Here is a 20817-nt window from a genome sequence, read left to right as displayed (position 1 = left end):
AAATGATTGATCAGAATTGATGGGGGGATAAATTTCCAATTAGACTGACCATAAAGATTAAAGTGGATCTGCAGTAGGAGAGGGGCATGGTCTGAAATTAAGATTTTGATACATTGAGCTGAATGTACGTGAAATTATTTTAGAAGCAATAAAAAAGTGATCAAGCCCGTGTGTGTGAATAAAACACCATCAGACAAAAAGTAAGTTCAAGTTATTGTATTCAAGTGTATATTCTTGCATATATTTAGGAAGATATTCAATAATAATAATATTTATAATAACAGTGATTTTCTATGAATATAACCGAAAGACACAACAAAGAAGAAACAAGGAAAACAACAAAACAATAAACCCTGATGACACCCAAGCGTTTTTTTCTATTTTAAGTCCATTCATGAATCCAAGGTGATTAATGGTCCATCAATCAATAATCCAACTGTTTTTAGTCCATGATCCAGGGCATTAGATCCTGAATGCATAAAGTAGTTTGGTTCATTTAAGTCCTACCGCAAAGCTGCGGTGATCCGGGTAGCTCGCCATCCTGGGTTGACACAGGGGGTGGAAAAAAAACCTGACCTAAACAAGGTCAGAAATAAAAATAAAACAAATTAGCTTTCACATTTAAACTGGGTTAAACTGTTATCCAAATTAACCAAACATTCAATAATTACAATAAAAAACTATATTCCATCAAGTATTTCTCAGGAATCTTTCAAATGAATTTCAAGTTAAAGATCGCGATCAAGTTTACAGATCAAATTAAAGTTACAAGTTAAGGGTACAGATCAAATTAAAGTGCACTTTCAAATTGTATCCAAGTTTAATTGACAGAGTCAATTAAACTTAATTGACTTTCATATCATTTTCAATAAACAATTGTTTTTTCTCTTTTAGTTCGTTGCGCAACTCCCAAGAAATTAAGCAACCCCAGAGTTCTATAGGCCGTCTACAAAAATTAGTGAAAAGTAACTAAAACTATCCTAAAAGGACAAATCTACAAAAATCAAAAGGCCTATTTAACATTTTAAGGTTATATCATCTATTCGGCCACAAAATTAACAAAAAGAAAATGACCTTTTAATTAATAAGACCATTTTTTAATCACTAATACACAAATTGAGTGGGCGTGTCGCCACTGCATTTCTATTTCTGAAAAAACTAACAAAGTACGTAAATCTCACGTACGTAAAGACTCACCGTCGAGCGGTCGACAGAAAACACCCAATTTAATCCTTCGGCCGTGTTAGTAAGGCTCGATCCAGTCTTGTTCTTCCATATGTTTAGAAGACGCCAAGATGAGCAGCTAGCCACAGCAGCCACAGCAATTGAGATCCGAGTCACCTGTGACCCGGATCTTAAAGTGTGCTGTCAGTTTGACCCGCCAAAATAAAATACGGGTTGATTATTTTGTGCAGGTTACATCAACCTGTGACTCCCATGAAGATCTTAAACGTCTCTGCTCAGTTGGCTGTATATTAGTCTCCTGAAGAAAGACAATATCATATGAAAGTGATTTTAAATCTGAAAACACCTTTATGCTTTTAAGCGCTTTACCAAGACCTTTACAGTTCCAGGAGACAAAATTAATGGGACTCATGCCTGGCTTAGAAGAATTATTATTATGCATTTATCATAATGTAACAACGGCAGCTGACAAGATAAACACAAGCAGTTTAACAACAAGAAAACAAAAATAAAATCCCCAAAACTCACCCGTACCGCAACAAGAACTCAGTGGCATATCCCTCAATCTAGAGTGGAGGCTGCCAGACAGCAAAGAGAGGAAACCCTGAGGAAGAGCCTAAACCCAGCGAGCCGTGTTTACCTCTAGAAAAACTATATAAATGCTAATGTGCACCAAGACGTAATTGGTATTGCAGACAAATTTTAGCATAGATGCTTAATAAAGCCACTTGCTATGAGTCAATGAATTGTCAAGCTGTTCTGCATCAGTAGGTGAAGTGAAAGTTTTCAGTGTCATTTAAAGACACTTGGCAGGAAAAGGAAGGGAACACTTGGCTCCAGCCTCCACCAGCCTTTTCCTCACAATGTTGGATGCCTGGCGCTGCGCTGAAACCTCCGCCATACTCTGGGAATATGAAGATTTTCTGACCGTGGTATAGCAATGGCGCTTGCTGACGACTCAGCTGCAGAATTATTACGTTGCGGTCATTGTGCACTCTGGCGATGAGGATCTGAGGTTGCTCATGGCCTCAGGGCACGAGACCAAAGCCAAAGTATCTACACTGCTCAAAAAAATAAAGGGAACACTTTAACATTTAAGTGAACACTGAAGTGTTCCCTTTATTTTTTTGAGCAGTATATTTTTACGGGCTTGTGAAAGTTGTCCTGTCCCAGCAGCTCCGAGATGAGTTTTGAAACAAACTCTGCCGGATGGCCACCCTCTTCCCCCCTCCTTGATGCCAACAATCCTAATGTTTTGTCTGCGCGAGCGCCCTTCCAAATCATTCACCTTTGCTTTAAGGAGCCCGTTAGCTGCTGCTAGCTCGCTGCATGTTGCCTGAAGCGGTCAAACACGGGCATCAGTAGAGGATAGAGCTGCGTCTGTCGTCTAAACAATGCTGGACCTCACTGTGCTCTGTCTGCAGGGTTGTTAAACGAGCCTCAGTGGAGTCCAGGCGACCTTCCAGTGATTTCTTGAGAGAATCCACGAGGGTGTAGTCTTTAGAAAGTTCATTTTTGTGGCTATCGACGGTGTTCTATTTATTGCTAACGGATTTGTCTTTCCTTGGCATGATGTAATAGACCAAAACTGCAATATAGTGAAAAAAAAGAATAACTTTGGTGAAGTATCCATCCATTTTCTTCCGCTTATCCGGGGTCGGGTCGCGGGGGCAGCAGCTTCAGAAGGGAGGCCCAGACTTCCCTCTCCCCAGCCACTTCTTCCAGCTCCTCCGGGGGAATCCCAAGGCGTTCCCAGGCCAGTCAAGAGACATAGTCCCTCCAGCGTGTCCTGGGTCTTCCCCGAGGCCTCCTCCCAGTGGGACGTTCCCAGAACACCTCACCAGGGAGGCGTCCAGGAGGCATCCTGACCAGATGCCCGAGCCTCAACTGGCTCCTCTCGACGTGGAGGAGCAGCGGCTCTACTCTGAGTCCCTCCCGGATGACCGAGCTTCTCTCTCTAAGGGAGAGCCCAGCCACCCTGCGGAGGAAACCCATTTCAGCCGCTTGTATCCGTGATCTCGTTCTTTCGGTCATGACCCAAAGCTCATGACCATAGATGAGGGTGGGAACGTAGATCGACCGGTAAATCGAGAGCTTCACTTTTTGGCTCAGCTCTCTCTTCACCCCGACAGACCGGTACAGCGCCCGCTTCACGGCAGACGCTGCCCCAATCCGCCTGTTGACCTCCTGGTGAAGTAATTAAATGTTAAATAGAGGCAGTGACACAGAGCTCTACAAAACACGTCTACTCTATTACTGCACGTGAGCGCCACCCAAGATTCAGAAAGCTGTATGGCTCAACTAGAGGATGACTGTCTGAGCTGTCTGCAGCTGTAGCAGCACCGTTAATGAACAGCTCCTTATTTACGTTCTGCGCAGAGCTCTAGGATGATCAGTCTGAGCAATCTAAAAGCTAATCATCATTTCCCAGCAGTTCCATGTGGTTTCTGAACAAATACTCCTTCTAAATACTTATGTTGGTGATGTTCTCCATCAGAGCTGTGATATCTTCACTTCCAAGAAGTAGAGTCACTCTCAGCAGTTGTCTTTGACTTGTTTATTCGGTCTTGAACACACCTTTCACAGTACAGGTGCTAGCTTATTCTGCACTAGCCTTCCCTGCTTAACTCTGCTTCTATCTTCCCACTGCTCCCTCTAGTGGTCTGGGAGGTAATCCAACTAAACCTAAATGAGGAACTAACTCTGTATACTACAAGAGCCAAAACGTTTCACAATTACACAGCACACCTTTGCGTAGCTGCATATGTGTGATCGTCTACAAACCTTCATCACCTTAAAAATAATCAAACCTGACCTGATTGGAGTTAATCTGCTGATCCAACCCTTTTCAGGGAGAATGAATTACCCACAGATTACATGCATTTCATGCGCTTTAGTGCATAGACCAATATGTTATGTCTTTGTGACAAAAACTGAGTAAATTTACTATTTAAATTTGAGTGAGGATTTCACTCAAATGTGAAATAAATTTGTATTTATTTTGTGATTTTTTTTATCTTACTGTCTGAGGACAAATATGGTTCAGCTTCATTGTTTACATTTAAACAAAATATTAAAACAGTGCCTCTCCTTGGGCTGCCACCTTATCGTGGTGGAGGGGTTTGAGTGTCCCAATGATCCTAGGAGCTATGCTGTCTGGGGCTTTATGCCCCTGGTAGGGTCACCCAAGGCAGACAGGTCCTAGGTGAGGAACCAGACAAAGCGCAGCCTGAAGACCCCTGATGATGAAGACAAACTTTGGACTTGACCCGCGTCCGGTGTCACGCGGGTCACCCTGGCCCCACTCTGGAGCCAGGCCTGAAGGTGGGGCACGATGGCGAGCGTCTGGTGGCCGGGCTTTTACCCACGGAGCCCGGCCAGGCTCAGCCCGAAGAGGAGACGTGGGTCCGCCTTCCGATGGGCTCACCAACTGTCGGAGGGGCCAAAGGGGTCAGGTGCATTGTGCTATGGGCGGCAGCCGAGGGAGGGGACCCTGGCGGTCTGATCCTCGGCTGCAGAAGCTCTTGGGACGTGGAACGTCACCTCTCTGGTGGGGAAGGAACCGGAGCTAGTGTGCGAGGCAGAGAGGTTCCGGGTAGAAATAGTCGGCCTCACCTCGACACATCCTCTGGTTCTGGAACCAGTCTACTTGAGGGGCTGGACGTACTTCCACTCTGGAGTTGCCCACGGTGAGAGGTGCCGGGCTGGAGTGGGCATACTTGTTGCCGCCCATCTGGGCGCCTGTACTTTGTGGTTCCCCCCGGTGAATGAGAGGGTAGCCTCCTTCTGCCTACGGGTGGGGGGACGGGTTCTGACTGTTGTTTGTGCTTACGGGCCGAACAACAGTTCAGATTACCCACCCTTCTTGGAGTCCTTAGAGGGGGTACTGGAAAGTGCCCCTCCTGGGGACTCCCTTGTTCTACTGAGGGACTTCAACGCTCACGTGGGCAATGACAGTGAGACCTGGATGGGCGTGGTTGGGAGGAACGGCCCCCCCGATCTGAACTCAAGTGGTGTTCTGTTGTTGGACTTCTGTGCTCGTCACGGATTGTCCATCACGAACACCATGTTCAGGCATAAGGGCGTCCATATGTGCACTTGGCACCAGGACACCCTAGGCCGCAGTTCGATGATTGACTTTGTCATCGTCTCATTGGATTTGCGGCCGTATGTCTTGGACACTCGGGTGAAGAGAGGTGCGGAGCTGCCCACTGACCACTACCTGGTGGCGACTTGGCTCCAGTGGTGGGGGAGGAAGCCGGTCAGACCTGGCAGGCCCAAACGTGTAGTGAGGGTCTGCTGGGAACATCTGGCGGAGTCCCCTGTGAGACGGAGCTTCAACTCTCATCTCCGGCAGAACTTCGGACACGTTCCGGGGGAGGTGGGGAACATTGAGTCTGAGTGGACTATGTTCCGTACCTCCATTGCCGAGGCGGCCTATCGGAGCTGCGGCCGCAAGGTTGTTGGTGCCTGTCACGGCGGAAACCCCCGAACCCGTTGGTGGACACCTTCGGTGAGGGATGCTGTCAAGCTGAAGAAGGAGTCCTACCGGGCCTTTTTGGCCTGTGGGACTCCAGAAGCAGCTGATGGGTACCGGCGGGCGAAACGGCATGCGGCTCGGGTTGTCGCTGATGGAAAAACTCGGGCGTGGGAGGAGTTTGGAGAGGCCATGGAGACAGACTTCCGTACGGCTTCGAGGCAATTCTGGTCCACCATCCGGTGTCTCAGGATCGGGAAGCAGTGCAGCACCAACACTGTTTATAGTGGGGATGGTGTGCTGCTGACCTCAACTCGGGACGTTGTGGGCCGGTGGGCAGAATACTTCGAAGACCTCCTCAATCCCACCAACATGCCTTCTGTTGAGGAAGCTGAGCCTGGGGACTCTGGGTTGAGCTCTCCAATCTCTGGGGACGAGGTCGCCGAGGTGGTCAAAAAGCTCCTCGGTGGCAGGGCCCCGGGGGTGGATGAGATCCGCCCGGAGTTCCTTAAGGCTCTGGATGTTGCAGGGTTGTGTTGGCTCATGCGACTCTGCAATATCGCATGGACATCGGGGGCAGTTCCCCTGGATTGGCAGACTGGAGTGGTGGTCCCCCTGTTTAAAAAGGGGGACTGGAGGGTGTGCTCCAATTACAGGGGGTTCACACTCTTAAGCCTCCCTGGTAAGGTCTATTCAGGGGTCCTGGAGAGGAGGGTCCATCGGATAGTCGAACTTCGGATTCAGGAAGAGCAGTGTGGTTTTCGTCCTAGTCGTGGAACACTGGACCAGCTCTACACCCTCAGCAGGGTCCTGGAGGGTTCTGGGATTTTGCCCAACCAGTCTACATGTGTTTTGTGGACTTGGAGAAGGCGTTCGACCGTGTGCCTCGGGGGGCCCTGTGAGGGGTTCTCCAGGAGTATAGGGTACCGGGCCCTTTGATACGGGCTGTCAAGTCCCTGTATGACCGGTGTCAGAGTCTGGTCCGCATTGCCGGCAGTAAGTCAGGCTCATTTCAGGTGAGAGTTGGACTCCGCCAAGGCTGCCCTTTGTCACCGATTCTGTTCATTACCTTCATGGACAGAATTTCTAGGCGCAGCCGAGGTGTTGAGGGGATCCGTTTTGGTGGCCTTGGGGTGGCATCTCTGCTTTTTGCGGATGATGTGGTCCTGTTGGCTTCATCGGAACGTGATCTGCAGCTCTCACTGGATCAGTTCGCGTCCGAGTGTGAAGCGGCCGGGATGAGGCTTAGTGCCTCCTAATCCGAGGCCATGGTCTTGAGCCGGAAAAGGGTAGAGTGCCTTCTCCGGGTCAGGGGGGTCGTCCTGCCTCAAGTGGAGGAGTTTAAGTATCTGGGGATCTTGTTCACGAATGAGGGAAGAAGGGAGTGGGAGATCGACAGGCGGATTGGGGCAGTGTCTGCCGTGAAGCGGGCGCTGTACCGGTCCGTCGTGGTGAAGAGAGAGCTGAGTCAAAAAGCGAAGCTCTCGATTTACCGGTCAATCTACGTTCCCACCCTCATCTATGGTCATGAGCTTTGGGTCATGACCGAAAGAACGAGGTCACGGGTACAAGCAGCCGAAATGGGTTTCCTCCTCAGGGTGACTGGGCTCTCCCTTAGAGATAGGGTAAGAAGCTCGGCCTCGGGGAAGACACAGGACACGCTGGAGGGACTATATCTCTCGGCTGGCCTGGGAACGCCTTGGGATTCCTCCGGAGGAGCTGGAAGAAGTGGCTGGGGAGAGGGAAGTCTGGGCCTCCCTTCTGAAGCTGCTGCCCCCGCGACCCGACCCCTGATAAGCGGAAGAAAATGGATGGATGGATTAAAACAGTGAACAGACATTAAGTTTGATGCTTCTTGGTCTAAATAGCACTTTATGAAGTCAGGTTTCAGTGTATCTAGGTTAGTTTTGGCACCTTCTAGTTTTTTGACATTGATTTGACATTTGCGTTAAGGAGCAGTTGGACAGGTGTGCCTAATAAATTGGCTAGTGAGTGTTTGTTACAGTGCTTTTTAGAGGCACTGAGTAAACATGAATGGAAGTGATTGCCAGCAGGTAAAATTGCAAACTTCATGATCACAGACTGCTATGAATTAAAGCTGTCATAAATTTCCAAGCGTAGTGAAGCTCTTTTGCTTTGCCAGTTTCATTTCTGTGTTCCATTTATCCAGTCATTTAAAAGGAGAGACAAATCCAATTGGAACCTGGTGGTTTGTGATTTAGATGTAAGAGCGGGAGAGGGGTTGGAACTAGCATAGCATAAGATTGGGGTGGTGTACACTAATGGGAGAGCACAAGACCTGGGGTGCACCTTAATAACTGGTATGCCATTAGGTAACCCATCACATACCATTAGTGCCATGAGTACATAGTCGCCAACCACTAGTCTATATGATTGGATTTCTGTTAATCCATTTTGATATGTATTTGAAATGCATGTGATTGAACTGAAATGATTTATTTCTTTGGGAAGTGCCTTGAGAAGACATTTGTTGTTAATTAGTGGGATGTAGATTAACTTTATTGAGTAGAATTATCAATCAGAGCAATGTGAATAAACTGTTTCAGTGGGTGTGAATACTTTTGCAAGGTGCTATATTTTTACCTAGACTGTGTATAATAGGTGTTCAGTTTCTAAAAGATTTACCCTATAGCCCTTAAGAAGAGATGGTTTACTTGTATTTGTATCTGTGTTGTTGGTCCAGGAAGAGCCAAGTTTATCCACATCGGTGAAGAAGTTGATGGGGTGGATATGAGAGCAGAGGTTGGCCTGCTGACACGTAACATCCTACTTCGTGGCGAGACTGAGCCCACCTGCTATGGCCATGAGGCTTGTAAATTCTTTGACTTTGACACCTTCGGGGGACATTTGAAGGTATAATGTTAATGACCTGATCATTTACAAAGCTAGCATTAAATTAGTGATGCTCTCAAATGGATGTTAATTATGGATGTATGCAAATGATAATTCATTTGCAACTTGTGTTTTGGGTCTAAGAGCGGGAGGGGGTGTTATTTTAGTGTAATTTGGCAAATAAGAAAGTTTTGCACACAAAAGTCCTTTTACATTCAATGTATATGAGAAGCCTTTCTTCTTTCATTTTATGTGTTCTTACTTTTGTCTGTTTTAATCAAACTTTTATTTTTTAGCATTAACAAATGAACAGTATAATGCAACCAAATCTACAGAACAGACCCATAATTTTTTTTTAAATTATATAATATTTTAGCCAGATGCTGCTTCTCTTACAGGAGTTAGTTTATATTTACGAGTTTTTAACTGAAGGGATGGTCCCAAATTGTCACATGTGATTGGGCACAAGGCTGCCATGCTAATCAAAGCAAAGTTATGTTGTGAGCAGAGTGCTTTCAGTGCATTAGTTCGACAGCAGAAGCCAAAACACCAAGGCTGCTAGAGTTCTCTGTGGTCTACTTTGTTTGTGGGCTCACAAGGATCTTTAGAAATACAATGTACTGGTGTTGAGGCATAATCTGAATTGTGAATGAGCCAGAATGGCTGGTAGTAGTGCGTTATCTGACGAGGAAGAAATGAGTTGGACAAAGACCTTTTTGCACTCTAGGACCTGTCCCCCTTTGGCCCAGCCCTATTGTATCTGTAGTTGTAACATTATATAGATATTACATAGAAATAGCTCATAACTTAGGTGCAATCATTTAATTTTATTGTTTATGTTCAGTTAGTAGGACCACAGTTAGTGTATTTTTCTTCATTGTAGGAAGAAGTTGCATTTATTTTTCTGCTTGATGTGTAATGACACATCCTCCATTCAGCTTATTGAAACTTATTTGTTAAAAGTCCGTCTGTTACCCATGATCCATCTGTTTGTTTTTGTAGTTTCAATCTCACGTAGCTGACCAAGTTCATTTCTGTGCTTTGGTGAAAGTGCATTGTACAAGTAATCTTATGAGGAAAAAGTCATAGGGATTTGAGAACACAACATGACAGAAAATCTACAGAATAAAGAGGAATTCCAAAATAGTCTTAACAGTAGGTTTACTATCACAGAGTGGAAGAATGTGATGTATAAGACAAAGGACTCAGCTCCAGGAAAGGCTCAGGGGCCTCATGCATAAAAGACTGCGCAGTTTTCACACTAAAACTTGGCGTATGGAAAAATGTAGAAAAGTGCGGTGCAAAAAGAAAATAGTATGTATAAAGCCGTGCGCACCTTTACTTTATAAATTCTAATTTGCGGGAAATAGAACGCAGCTGCTGGTCCGCCCTGTCGCCACCCACAAATACATATGTAAATTAATATAAATACCCGGAAGTCTGCCACCACGTGAAGCAATAACCATGGCAACGTCCTTGTTTGAAGCAGTTTAAGTATTTATAATAATTATTATTATAGATTTATTTAGAAGGTGCTTTAACGGAACATAATGTCACCTCACAAAATAAAAATACATTTTAAAGAAAAAAAAAATAAATTAAAAAAATATAAAGAGATCATGCAAATACCTGTTTGAACAGTAGCGCGTTTAGCCGGGATTTAAAGACAGAGAGAGTCAGAAGGTCCTCTGAGTGGGGAATGTGGACGTTTATTCTAAATAGCAGAATCATCTGCATGAGTTGTACAGAATAAAGATGATTTATGTCCATAAGGCGCATTCACAAAGCAGGAGGCTCGACTGAAGGATGACTGCAGCTGGACTGGTACCAGTTCCACACGGCTCCTTCTTTAGGTTTTGCTCAGACTGATCATCCTGGAGCTCTGAGCAAAACCTAAAGGAGTCGTGCGGTAATGCTCATAAACCACCATCATCATTTTTCCAGCAGATCAATATGACCTCTGATCCATCACTCCCTCTGAATCCTTCCATTGACGATGTTCTCCATCAGAGCCAAAGCTCCACAATTACACGGCTCACCTTTATGCAGCTACTTAAATATGTGTGATTATCTACACAACTGGATCACCTTAGAAATAATCAAACCTGTTGATTATTTTTAATCAACAGGTTTGGGATTATCTGCTGATCCAACCCTGTTTTCGTCTTTTAGTGAGAATGAAATTACCCCATAGATGCAATTCATGCGCTTCAGGGCACAGACCTTTGCGTTACATTTTTATGAGACAAAAACTGAGGAAATTTACTATTTACATTCGAGTGAAGTTTTCACATACTTTTATTTTTATGTCCTTTATTTTGTGTTTGTGTTAGCTTATTATCTGAGGATAAATGCAGTTCAGTTTTTATGTTTAAACAATAAAATATAAAAATTATGAAAAACATCGGGTTTGAAACTTCTTGGTCTAAATAACTGAATGTAGTCAGATTTCAGTGTATTTAGGTGAGTTTTGATGCTTTGTAGTTTGATATTATCCACAGAAAGTTTGCGTGGCTGCTGCACATTTTCACACCAGGGAAAAGGTGCGTATATTTACACAAACTTTGATGCAAAGTTCATTTTTATACATGCCGACTTGTGCGTAAAATATGGCGCCGCACATTTTTTGTGCGCATGCCGCTTTATGCATGAGGCCCCAGGGCACTTATAGTATGTTTAAAAAAAATCTCACAGTATAGTGCAAAGAAATTATTTTAAATGTTTCTAATATAATTATCCCCCACTCGTGGAAAGAAGTGATTGTTCCAATCTGTAAACTGGGCAGGGATTATGGAGGAATTCAAAGGTGCTAAACTCATGAATTAAGAGACGATACACAAACTCCATTCTCTCCGGCTCACTGACAACCAGGAAGACATTTAATGCACATCTGCGGAATCACATATTACATTTTCATCATCTCATTTCATCGTCTCAGAATCCAAAATGTCTTGTCTTCTGCTTCTGGCTTCGAGCATTTATACCGTTTTCAGTCTGCTATTGTGTATTGGAAACCATCTGACCAATGGTGTTCTGAATCTTGCTTCTGGCTCTGTTTTACATTGAGTGTGTGTTGGAAGTTCCGAGAATTCTGGGTTTGACCTCATGGAAGTTAAATCTGCTCCTTCAGAGGACCATTAGTCAGATTGGTAGTTCTTATCTGTCCACACAGACATCCTTTCCATGTTCTGTTTTCGTTCCATTTGCGTGCAACGCACAATGGAAGGAAAAGAGACGCACCAAAATCTTCTGCAAAAACAACTCAATAATATTTCGGCTCCAACATAATGAAAATACACTTGCCAGGAATTCCTTGCACAACAACTTACTGGGTCAGATTAACCCAGCACATTTGACATAATACATTCCTTTTCAGTAAAACATATCTTAATGTGAATCCACATAACTTCCAACTATTAACATACTTATATTCCTCAACAGGATCCAAACCAGGCCAGTAGTTATAGACCAACAACATTTACACAACATTTAGGGAAATTATGGAGAAAATGATTAATAAAACACTAATTTATCAGAGTGGATTTAGGAAATGAAGAAGTACTCTTGATCCTGCCATATTGTTGGATGATGAGATAAGAAAAGAATTTACTAATAAGTCTAATCGTTTAGTATTTTTGATATAGAGGAGCCATTTCACATGATGTGGAAGCAAATAAGCTAAACAAACTTGGATTAAATGGAAAGATTTTCAAATGGGTGAAAAGTTTAACAGAAGATGTGCTAAAGTAGGAGCTGAGTTTAAATAATAGTATATAGTTGAAAATGGTATTCTGCAAGAAAGTATTGTTAGTCAAGTATACTTTTAAATCATAAAATGATGATATTGATCAGAACGTTGGAATGCCATTGTTTACAGATGATGGGATTTTACGGAAAAGAGGCAAAAGCCAAAGCAGCTGTATTTACTCAAATGTAATTCTGCCTTGGGTGCGCAAGTCTGACTAAAGTCTTTATTTAGTTGGTAGAACCCACAAAAGTCCGAAGTTAGGAGCAAGAATTTTTCCTTTTGTGTTCCTGAGTGCAGAGCATGGTTGGATTTCCTACCACCTGGTGGTGTTTGGGTAACTTGCCATGTCATCAAGTCATCAGATACAAAAATAAATCTGACCCTGGAGTAATGTATTGTCTGTGGAGGTTGATACAGTGTTAGAAGTTTCAGGAGTTGCAATGGTTAACTACAACAGCTACCACAACCTGGTGAGCATGTAAATGTGTTGGTTTCGAGATGTTTTGGTGAACAACAGCTGCGACTACAGGCTCAGTAAGCAGCAGCATTCAAAAATGGGAAAACTCATGATGATTCCAGAACTTTAAGGGTTTGGTCGAGGCAGTCACATGGATTACATGTTCCCCCCTGACTCCATATACGACCCCATACACGGAACAGGTGATGGTTGGCTGGATGGTACAAGGAGCAGTCAGGCTTTCATCATCAGTCTCTTCAAGGGCATATGAACAAACACTGGTCAGCCCATGGCATAATGACTGAGTAGGTGATCTCCTTCAATGGGTTAATTTCCGCAAAGGTGGTTCAGATTCAGGGCTCGGTTGTTCAGATTCTGCAGGTGAGTGCAGTTCTGGTTTAATATTGTTGCTGGAAGGCTCGGGGGCGGCAGGCAGGAAGACCTCCTTCAGTATTGGAGTCTCCAACAGCATCAACAGGATCTGAACTGGAATGCATCTCCTCTCTGCCCACATCTGGAGGTCCTCTTGGTTCCTCTCCCACAATTGGAAGTTCCTGTTCCACAGCTTCAAAATCCTCTTCTGCAGCAGAGGACAGGGGCTGGTCAGGGATCTGCATCTCATGTGTATTGGTAGGTGGAACAAGTTGCTAGACAGGAGGAATATTAATAACTGTGATAAATTTCAGGGATCATACAAAGGTGAGATGAACTTGTCCTCTGATGGATCTTTATCATCGGGATCAAGTAAGTTTACAGGTAGGCTATTTTCTCTTTTCATAGGTAAGTTTTTGCAAGGCTCTTTTCAGGTAGGTAACCACAGGGCGCTTTAGGAGCTGGTTTGGAGCTTGCACCCAAAAAACGCCGCCAGGTGCAAGAGGCTCGCCAATTGGTAAGAGGGCACTGATTGGGAATCAAGCACAGCTGGTTTGGTGACGGAAGATCTTCGCTGGCGAGAAGATGCGGGTTTTGTTGAAACATCTATCGGCGTTTAATAAATTAATCCAAAGGTGGTTTTGGCATAATCCGGGTTGTGAGAGGATCAAGATGGCAAGTAGTAGTGGGCGGCTTTCAGAGGATGAGAATATGGATACAGGCTGGTCTATGGTAGAAAATAGAAGAGGGGGAGGAGGGAGAGATGAGGCTAAAAAGGGAATAAATACTGGAAAAAGATCTCTTGAGGATGAAGAAGGAAGAATTGAAATAAGGAAGAAAGTAATGATGGAAGATTTTAAAGTTATACTAAAATTTAAGACTGGACAGGATATGCGTGGAATGAGCCTGATTAGTTTGTCAAATGGATTAAAGAAAGCTATAGGGGATGTAGAACTACCTAAAGTGTTAAGAGATGGAAGTCTGCTCATAAAAATGCTGAACAAAAGAATAAAGTTCTAAAATTAGAAATGGTGTGTAAAAAAGAAGTGATGGAAAGGAAGGTTGTTGGGGAAGAAAGAGGAGTAATATCAGGAATTCCTGTAGGAGAAAGTTTGGAGGAGCTAAAGAAAATAATCAAAGGAGGAGAAATTACAGGCATCAAACGACTGCAGGCTTTTAGGAATGGAGAGAAAATGGACAGTACATCTGTACTACTGGATTTCAAAGATGGAGTTCTGCCTGATAAAGTGATGATTGGATACATGAGATTTAATGTAAGGCAGTATATCCCTCCACCGCTCAGGTGCTATAAACATGCTGCAAATGTGTGTAAAGGGAAACAGAAGTGTGGCCGATGTGGAGGCGAACATCCTTATGGTGACTGTGGAAATAACCCTGTGAAATGTTGTAACTGTGGAGGAAATCATACTGCAGCATATGCAGGATGCACAGTAAGGAAAGAGGCAGATGAAGTTCAAAAGTAAAAACTGAAAACAGAATTACTTATGCTGAAGCAGTGAAATAGGTGACAAATACTGATAACACTCCTAAAATAATAAGTTATGGAAGGAAGACAGTGGCAGACAATAATCAGGGTAACATCACGTTAGAAAAATGTACTCCTTTTCTTGCATATATCATAAATTGTTCAGAACAAGCAAAAACTAAAACTGAAAAAATTAAAATTATAGTGAAAGCAGCTATTAAATTTTTTAATGTCAAAGATTTATCTTGGGAAAAAATGAATGAACTTAGACAAGTTGAAGGAGCATCTGAACCTGAGGCGTCTCAAACCATCACATAATACAATGGAACGCTGCAGTCTAATAGCGAATGGTCAGGAATTTAAAGGCTTCATTAATAATCTAAATCCAAAACCAGATATAATATGCATTCAGGAAACATGGCTCAAACCATCAGTACAGTTTAATATTCAAGGTTATTCAGTTTTACGTAGAAAGGTCAAACGGGAGTGGAGGAGGGTGTGCTATATTCTTAAAGGAAAACATAAAATGTATTCAGATACAAATACTGTCTGACCTAGAACTTAATGCTGTAGAAATTTATACAAATGATGGGAATATTAAAATAATAAATTTGTATAATTTTTGTAAACAATTGGATAAATCTAAACTTGAAACAATCCTAGGAAACTGGAGAGGGAAAATAGTTTGGTGGGGGGATTTCAATGCACTTTATGGGGAGATCAGGATGATTATAGTGGAGGGGTTGTAGAAGAGGTGATTGAAGAAAAAGAATGTAATTTTAAATAATGGAGAAGGCTCCCGGGTGGACTTTATGAGGGGTAAAGAATCTGCTATGGATCTGACCGTGGTCTCTCAATCTGTTGCTGGTATTTGTAGATGGAAAGCATTTAAGGAATATAGAATGGAGAGTGATCATTATCCAATTTTTGTCAATACAGGTATAGATTCAGAGCAAGACCAGACAAAACTTGAGGGGAGGGGGAAATTTGAGAAAGCAGATTGGGGTAAATTTGAAATAATGAGTGAGGTTAGCTTGAAAAAATGTAGATATAAACAAACCAATAAATGAATTAGACTCAGAAATTACCAAATGTATTATTAATTCAGCTAAAACATCTATTCCTAGAAGTAGTGGTATTAAAAAAAGAAGATAGTTCCCTGGTGGACACCAGAATGTTCAATAGTAATTAAAGAAATAAGGCTTTTAAAACACTTAAGAAAATAATTTGTTCCCAAAATCTAATAAATTATAAAAGAAAACAGGCAGAAGTCAGGAAAACTATAAGAAAAGCTAAAAGGGATTATTGGAGGAAATATTGTGAATCTCTGGGGAAAAACTCTGCATTAGACAGGGTTTGGAATAATATTTAAAAAATGTCTGGGAATTCCAGAGTATTTTTTCCCAATAATAAAAAATAATGAAAATATTATAATAAATAATGAAAACAAAGCTGAGGTATTAGCAAAAGTATTTGCAAAAATACATAATACAGAAAATCTAAATAATAAAGAAAAAATAGGACTTGAAACCGCTCTACAGCAAAATATTGGATTATTTCACAATGATGAAGAATATGATGATTTTATTAATATAAAATTTTCCTTGGTAGAATTAAATAAAGCTCTGAGGAATTCTAATAAATCATCTCCTGATAATGATCAAGTTATTTATAATATGCTAAATAATCTTAGTGATGTGAGTAAAGAAATATTATTGGAATTATATAATAAAATCTGGGAGGAAGGTATATTGCCTGATAAATGGAAAGAAGCCATTATTATTCCTATTTGTAAACCTGGTAAAGATCCACATTCAGCTCAAAGTTACAGACCAGTAGCTCTAACATCATGTTTAGGTAAAATTATGGAAAAAATGGTAAATAACAGATTAATTTATTTTTTAGAGTCTAAGAAGAAGATTAAAATTTATCAATTTGGATTTAGAAAAGGCAGAAGTACAATCGATCCAGCATTATGTCTGGAACATGAAATTAGATGGGCCCAGATTAATAAAGAGAGTGTGATACCAGTCTTCTTGGATGTGGAAAAGGCTGATGACATGCTGTGGAAAGAAGGGTTGTTGATTAAATTAAAACAAATAGGTAAAAGGGGTAAAATATATAGGTGGATTAAAAATTTCTTAACTGAAAAAAATAGAGTAAAAATAGGCAGGGAAATAAGTTCAAAGTATCAAGTTGAAAATGGCGCTCCCCAAGGCAGTATTATAAGTCCTATGCTATTTATTATAATGATTAATGATCATATAAACAGGAAAATACAGAAAGCATTAAATAACGTAGACGTTTGGGCTTTAGAATGGGGATTTAGATTCTCAATATCCAAATCTAAATTTGTTGTTTTCACAAATTGGAAGATGAATACTAATGTGGATCTTAAATTATATGAAAATGCCATAGAAAGGGAAAATCATATTAAATATTTAGGTATGTGGTTTGATAAAAAAAAAACAAACTCACATGAAAAATACATATAGATAAAATAGTGGAAAAAAGTAAAAAAAAATGTAAATATTATGAGATGTCTGAGAGGCAGAGAATGGGGAGCAGATAGGAAAGCACTAAAGACGGTTTACATCGGACTAATTCCATCAATCTTTGACTATGGTTGTATTCTATATAATTCAGCTTCAAGTAGTTTATTGGCAATAATAGATAAAATACAATATCAGGCATTAAGACTTTGCTGCAGAGCGATGAAAACAGCTCCAGGTTCAGCTCTACAGGTTGAGATGGGTGAGATGCTGCTGGAGCTCAGGAGGGAACAACTAGCTTTGACTTACTGGGCAAATATTAAAGGACATGATGAAGCTCATCCCCCATGTATGACATTACTACCTTGTCAAGAAAAAGGAAAAAAGCAAATTAGTAGCTTTGGATGGATAATTTTAAATAAAGTAAGATAGTGGAATAGATAATTTTCTAATTAGTCCTGTGGCTTTTACTCCTGTTATTCCATTATGGATTTTTGGTCAGGCTGAAGTTGATTTAAAATTACTGAAAAAAGGGAGACAATTAGGAAAAAAGGAAGTGGAGAGTTATATAAATAGAGAATATTCAGAATATATTCAAATATATACAGATGCCTCTAAAATGTTAAACAACCAAATAGGTGTATCATTTATAGCTCCAGATTTAAATTTTATGAAAAATTAAAGAATAGCTGATAAACTGACAGAGTATACAGGTGAGTTAATGGCAATTTTAATGGCTTTAGAATGAGGAAATGGAAAGAAGAGAGGTTGTAATTTGTTCCGATTCAAGTAGCGCATTAATTAGTATTAAAGAGGAAAATTCAGAAGCAAGACAAGATATTGTACTGGAAATAATTCACTCAATTTTCAGGATTAAAAATCGTGGTTCTCATGTTAAATTAGTTTGGATTCCAGCCCACATTGGTGTGGTAGGAAATGAGTTGGCGGATAGTTTTGCTAAGAGTGCTTCAAAAAAGAATACTGTTGATTTGAATATTAAGATAAGTAAAAATGTGATAAAGAATATTATAAAAGAGTATATCAAAGGAAAATGGCAAAAGGAGTGGGATAGAGGAGACAAGGCGAGGTTTTATTATAGTATCCCAAAAAAAGTTGGGGAATTTAGGAAGTGTAATAGAAATAAGAAGGAAGAATACATATCTAGAATACGATTTGGACATACAGGATTAAATAGTACTCTTAAACTAATTAATAAACATAGTACAGGTTCTTGTAATTATTGTAGAGAATTAGAAACAGTGCAACATGTCTTCCTAGAATGCAACAAATATGTGCGGGAAAGAGAGGTATTACTCAGAGTTAAGTAGGAATAAAAATAAGCTTGATATTAGAGAATTGTTTCAGAGAGGGGGGATAAGTAGTCAGGGGATGTAGTTTTCTGTAGTATTTTTATTTATCTTAGCAGAACGGGTATTATGGGAAAATTATAAGCATCTGATCCATACTCCAACCTGGAAGGTGGCTGCAGATAGGCTGATGGCCGTTCTCCAGGATTCCACAGAATGTTTAAAAAATGAGCAAGAAACCTGTGAGTCCTGTACCATCTGAAAAGCTTAATCCAGGATTTGTAGATGACTGCACCAGAGTCCAAATGTTTAATCAAGTCAGCAGCTGGTGGTAAGAAGCTTTCAATAATTCAACTACTAACATGCAGCAAATAGCAGTTCAATTGATGCTTGTTGTGAATCATTGGCTGCTTCATTACTTGGCTTTGGGATTTTGCCTGAAAACCAGAATCTAAGCAAAGATGTGGAAAAGTCAAGATTGTTTACTGTCTATAATGTTTATCTGCTTTATTTCTCAGGTGCAACGGGGTTTCAGAGCTGTTCATATATCTGGTTTGGAGCTTCAGTACATGGGTCAGCAGACAATGGGTCACTATCCAGTCCATTTTCACATGAATGGAGATGTGGATGAGAAAGGAGGCTACAGCCCCCCAACATTTGTCAGTGATCTATCCATTCATCACTCTTTCTCACGCTGTGTTACAATCCATGGCTCCAATGGACTTCTGGTAAGTTTAAAAGTCTTCTCCCTGCATTTTCACTACAAAACAAATATAGATGAACAAGAACAAATAAAATATATCAAATATGTGAATATACTGGACCTAATCAGTAGGTGTAGCATCTTCTGATGCTGATGCAGCATCGCTCTAATTTCCAATCCTAGCTCAAAGACGTCCCACACATCTCTGTGTGCACAATAAGTGGGAAGAGACAAAGGAGTAAGTGTTGGGCAGTTATGCCATTCAATAATTACAATAATTTTCTTCACAACTTTTCCTTCCTTCTATTGCCAGCTCATTCCTGTCAGAAATTTAATCATAATCAGAAGGAGCCTTCTGCAAATATAACCACTGCTTCACGTGACTCACCTGCACTATGTTGTTTCACGTTAGCATGTGTCGGTAAAGATCATTTATAAAATAATGAAGTAATTTTCAAACTTAAATACACAACAGAAAATGTATTTACCTGCAAAACACTATTTCCTCACACATAATGGTGAATATTACTGCCAATTACTATGACTATACATACCAGTTGGTGTTGCCGGGACATTCGGTGTCCAGTCAGCTGCTCAGTAAAGTCTCGCTGCTTTATCTCATACCTATCATTTAACATAAATCCCTTCTACTGTTGTGAAATGTGTTAAAATTATTTTCTTGTCAAGAGACAAAATTTTCACTGCTAGTGCATAGTTGTGAGAATTCAACTCAAATACTGGTAACACTTTTTTTGATGGGGTGTAAATAAGACTGACATGACACTGACAAACATGACATAACACCTGTCATGAACATCAGTAAGTCTTCATGAATATTTGACTGTCGTCAAAGTGTCATTTGGTAAATCATGACACTTTTAATACAAAGTTGACATTATTCCAAATGTCTTTATGACAACTTGACATTAACCAAGAATCAACATGTCATAAATATGTCATAATATGTCATTAAGTGTTATTACACTGTCAAACAAAAACGGTGACAAAACAGTAATTAATATTCCCACTACATGAAATAAAGCAAAACAAGTAGGACCGACAATAAAGATTTCATTAAGCTTTATTACACTGTCAAATGATTTAATAAGCGTCATTATTAATCGCTTTTACGTGAAGTCGAACAAGTAGCAAAAGTTATGAAGATGTCATTAAGTGTTATTACGGTGTCAAATGCTATGCTAACAGAGTCATTGATATTAAGTCTTACCTCAAGTGAAGTAAAACACACTGGACTACTGCTTTTTGTGGTGGCTGGTCCTCATTATCATCCTCCACACCATAGCATGTTTTCATTAGCCACATTTGTCCCACTCCCCCCCACTCCTCAAAATGTGTCATTAGGATAAAATTGTTCTTCATGTGGCTAAAGTTGGCAAAGCAAAGAACACAAGAACTATGTTACATCACCCAAGTTGCTAAATAATGCACATAAAGGATAACTTTGACTAACATATTAGCTTTTAATTTGCTAGATTAAAATTGGGGAGAAAAAAATCTATTTGCCTGCCTTTAAAATATGTTTAAGATTAAGGGCTAACCTTACAGTTATGGAGTTCAATAACTTTAGGATTGGCTTGAATTGCTCACAGCTAACATTACAAAGAAAATGTAAAGTTAGTAAGACACATACCTCATATGTATTGGGTGAAAAACTTTGGCTTCTGATGGGCTGCACAGTGGCGCAGTTGGTAGAGCTGTTGCCTTGCAGCAAGAAGG

General features: G+C 41.0%; 1 protein-coding gene across 20 annotated transcripts in view; it reads left to right on the top strand.

Annotated features, from left to right (window-relative positions):
- Window positions 1–20817, top strand: part of cemip (cell migration inducing hyaluronidase 1) — a 226456-nt gene that overhangs the window by 109781 nt on the left and 95858 nt on the right. For all 20 annotated transcript variants that reach the window (XM_017303981.2, XM_081604931.1, XM_017303974.2 and 17 more), the window contains 2 exons: window positions 8367–8536; window positions 18896–19105. In XM_017303981.2, coding sequence (XP_017159470.1) covers window positions 8367–8536; window positions 18896–19105 — 380 coding nt within the window. The remainder of the gene's footprint in view (window positions 1–8366; window positions 8537–18895; window positions 19106–20817) is intronic.

This window comes from Poecilia reticulata, chromosome 3 (assembly GCF_904066995.2).
Source record: "Poecilia reticulata chromosome 3, P_reticulata-male-v2, whole genome shotgun sequence".
Lineage (NCBI taxonomy): Eukaryota > Metazoa > Chordata > Actinopteri > Cyprinodontiformes > Poeciliidae > Poecilia > Poecilia reticulata.
Note: the sequence above shows the minus strand (reverse complement) of the source record. Positions and strands in the feature narration are given on the sequence as shown.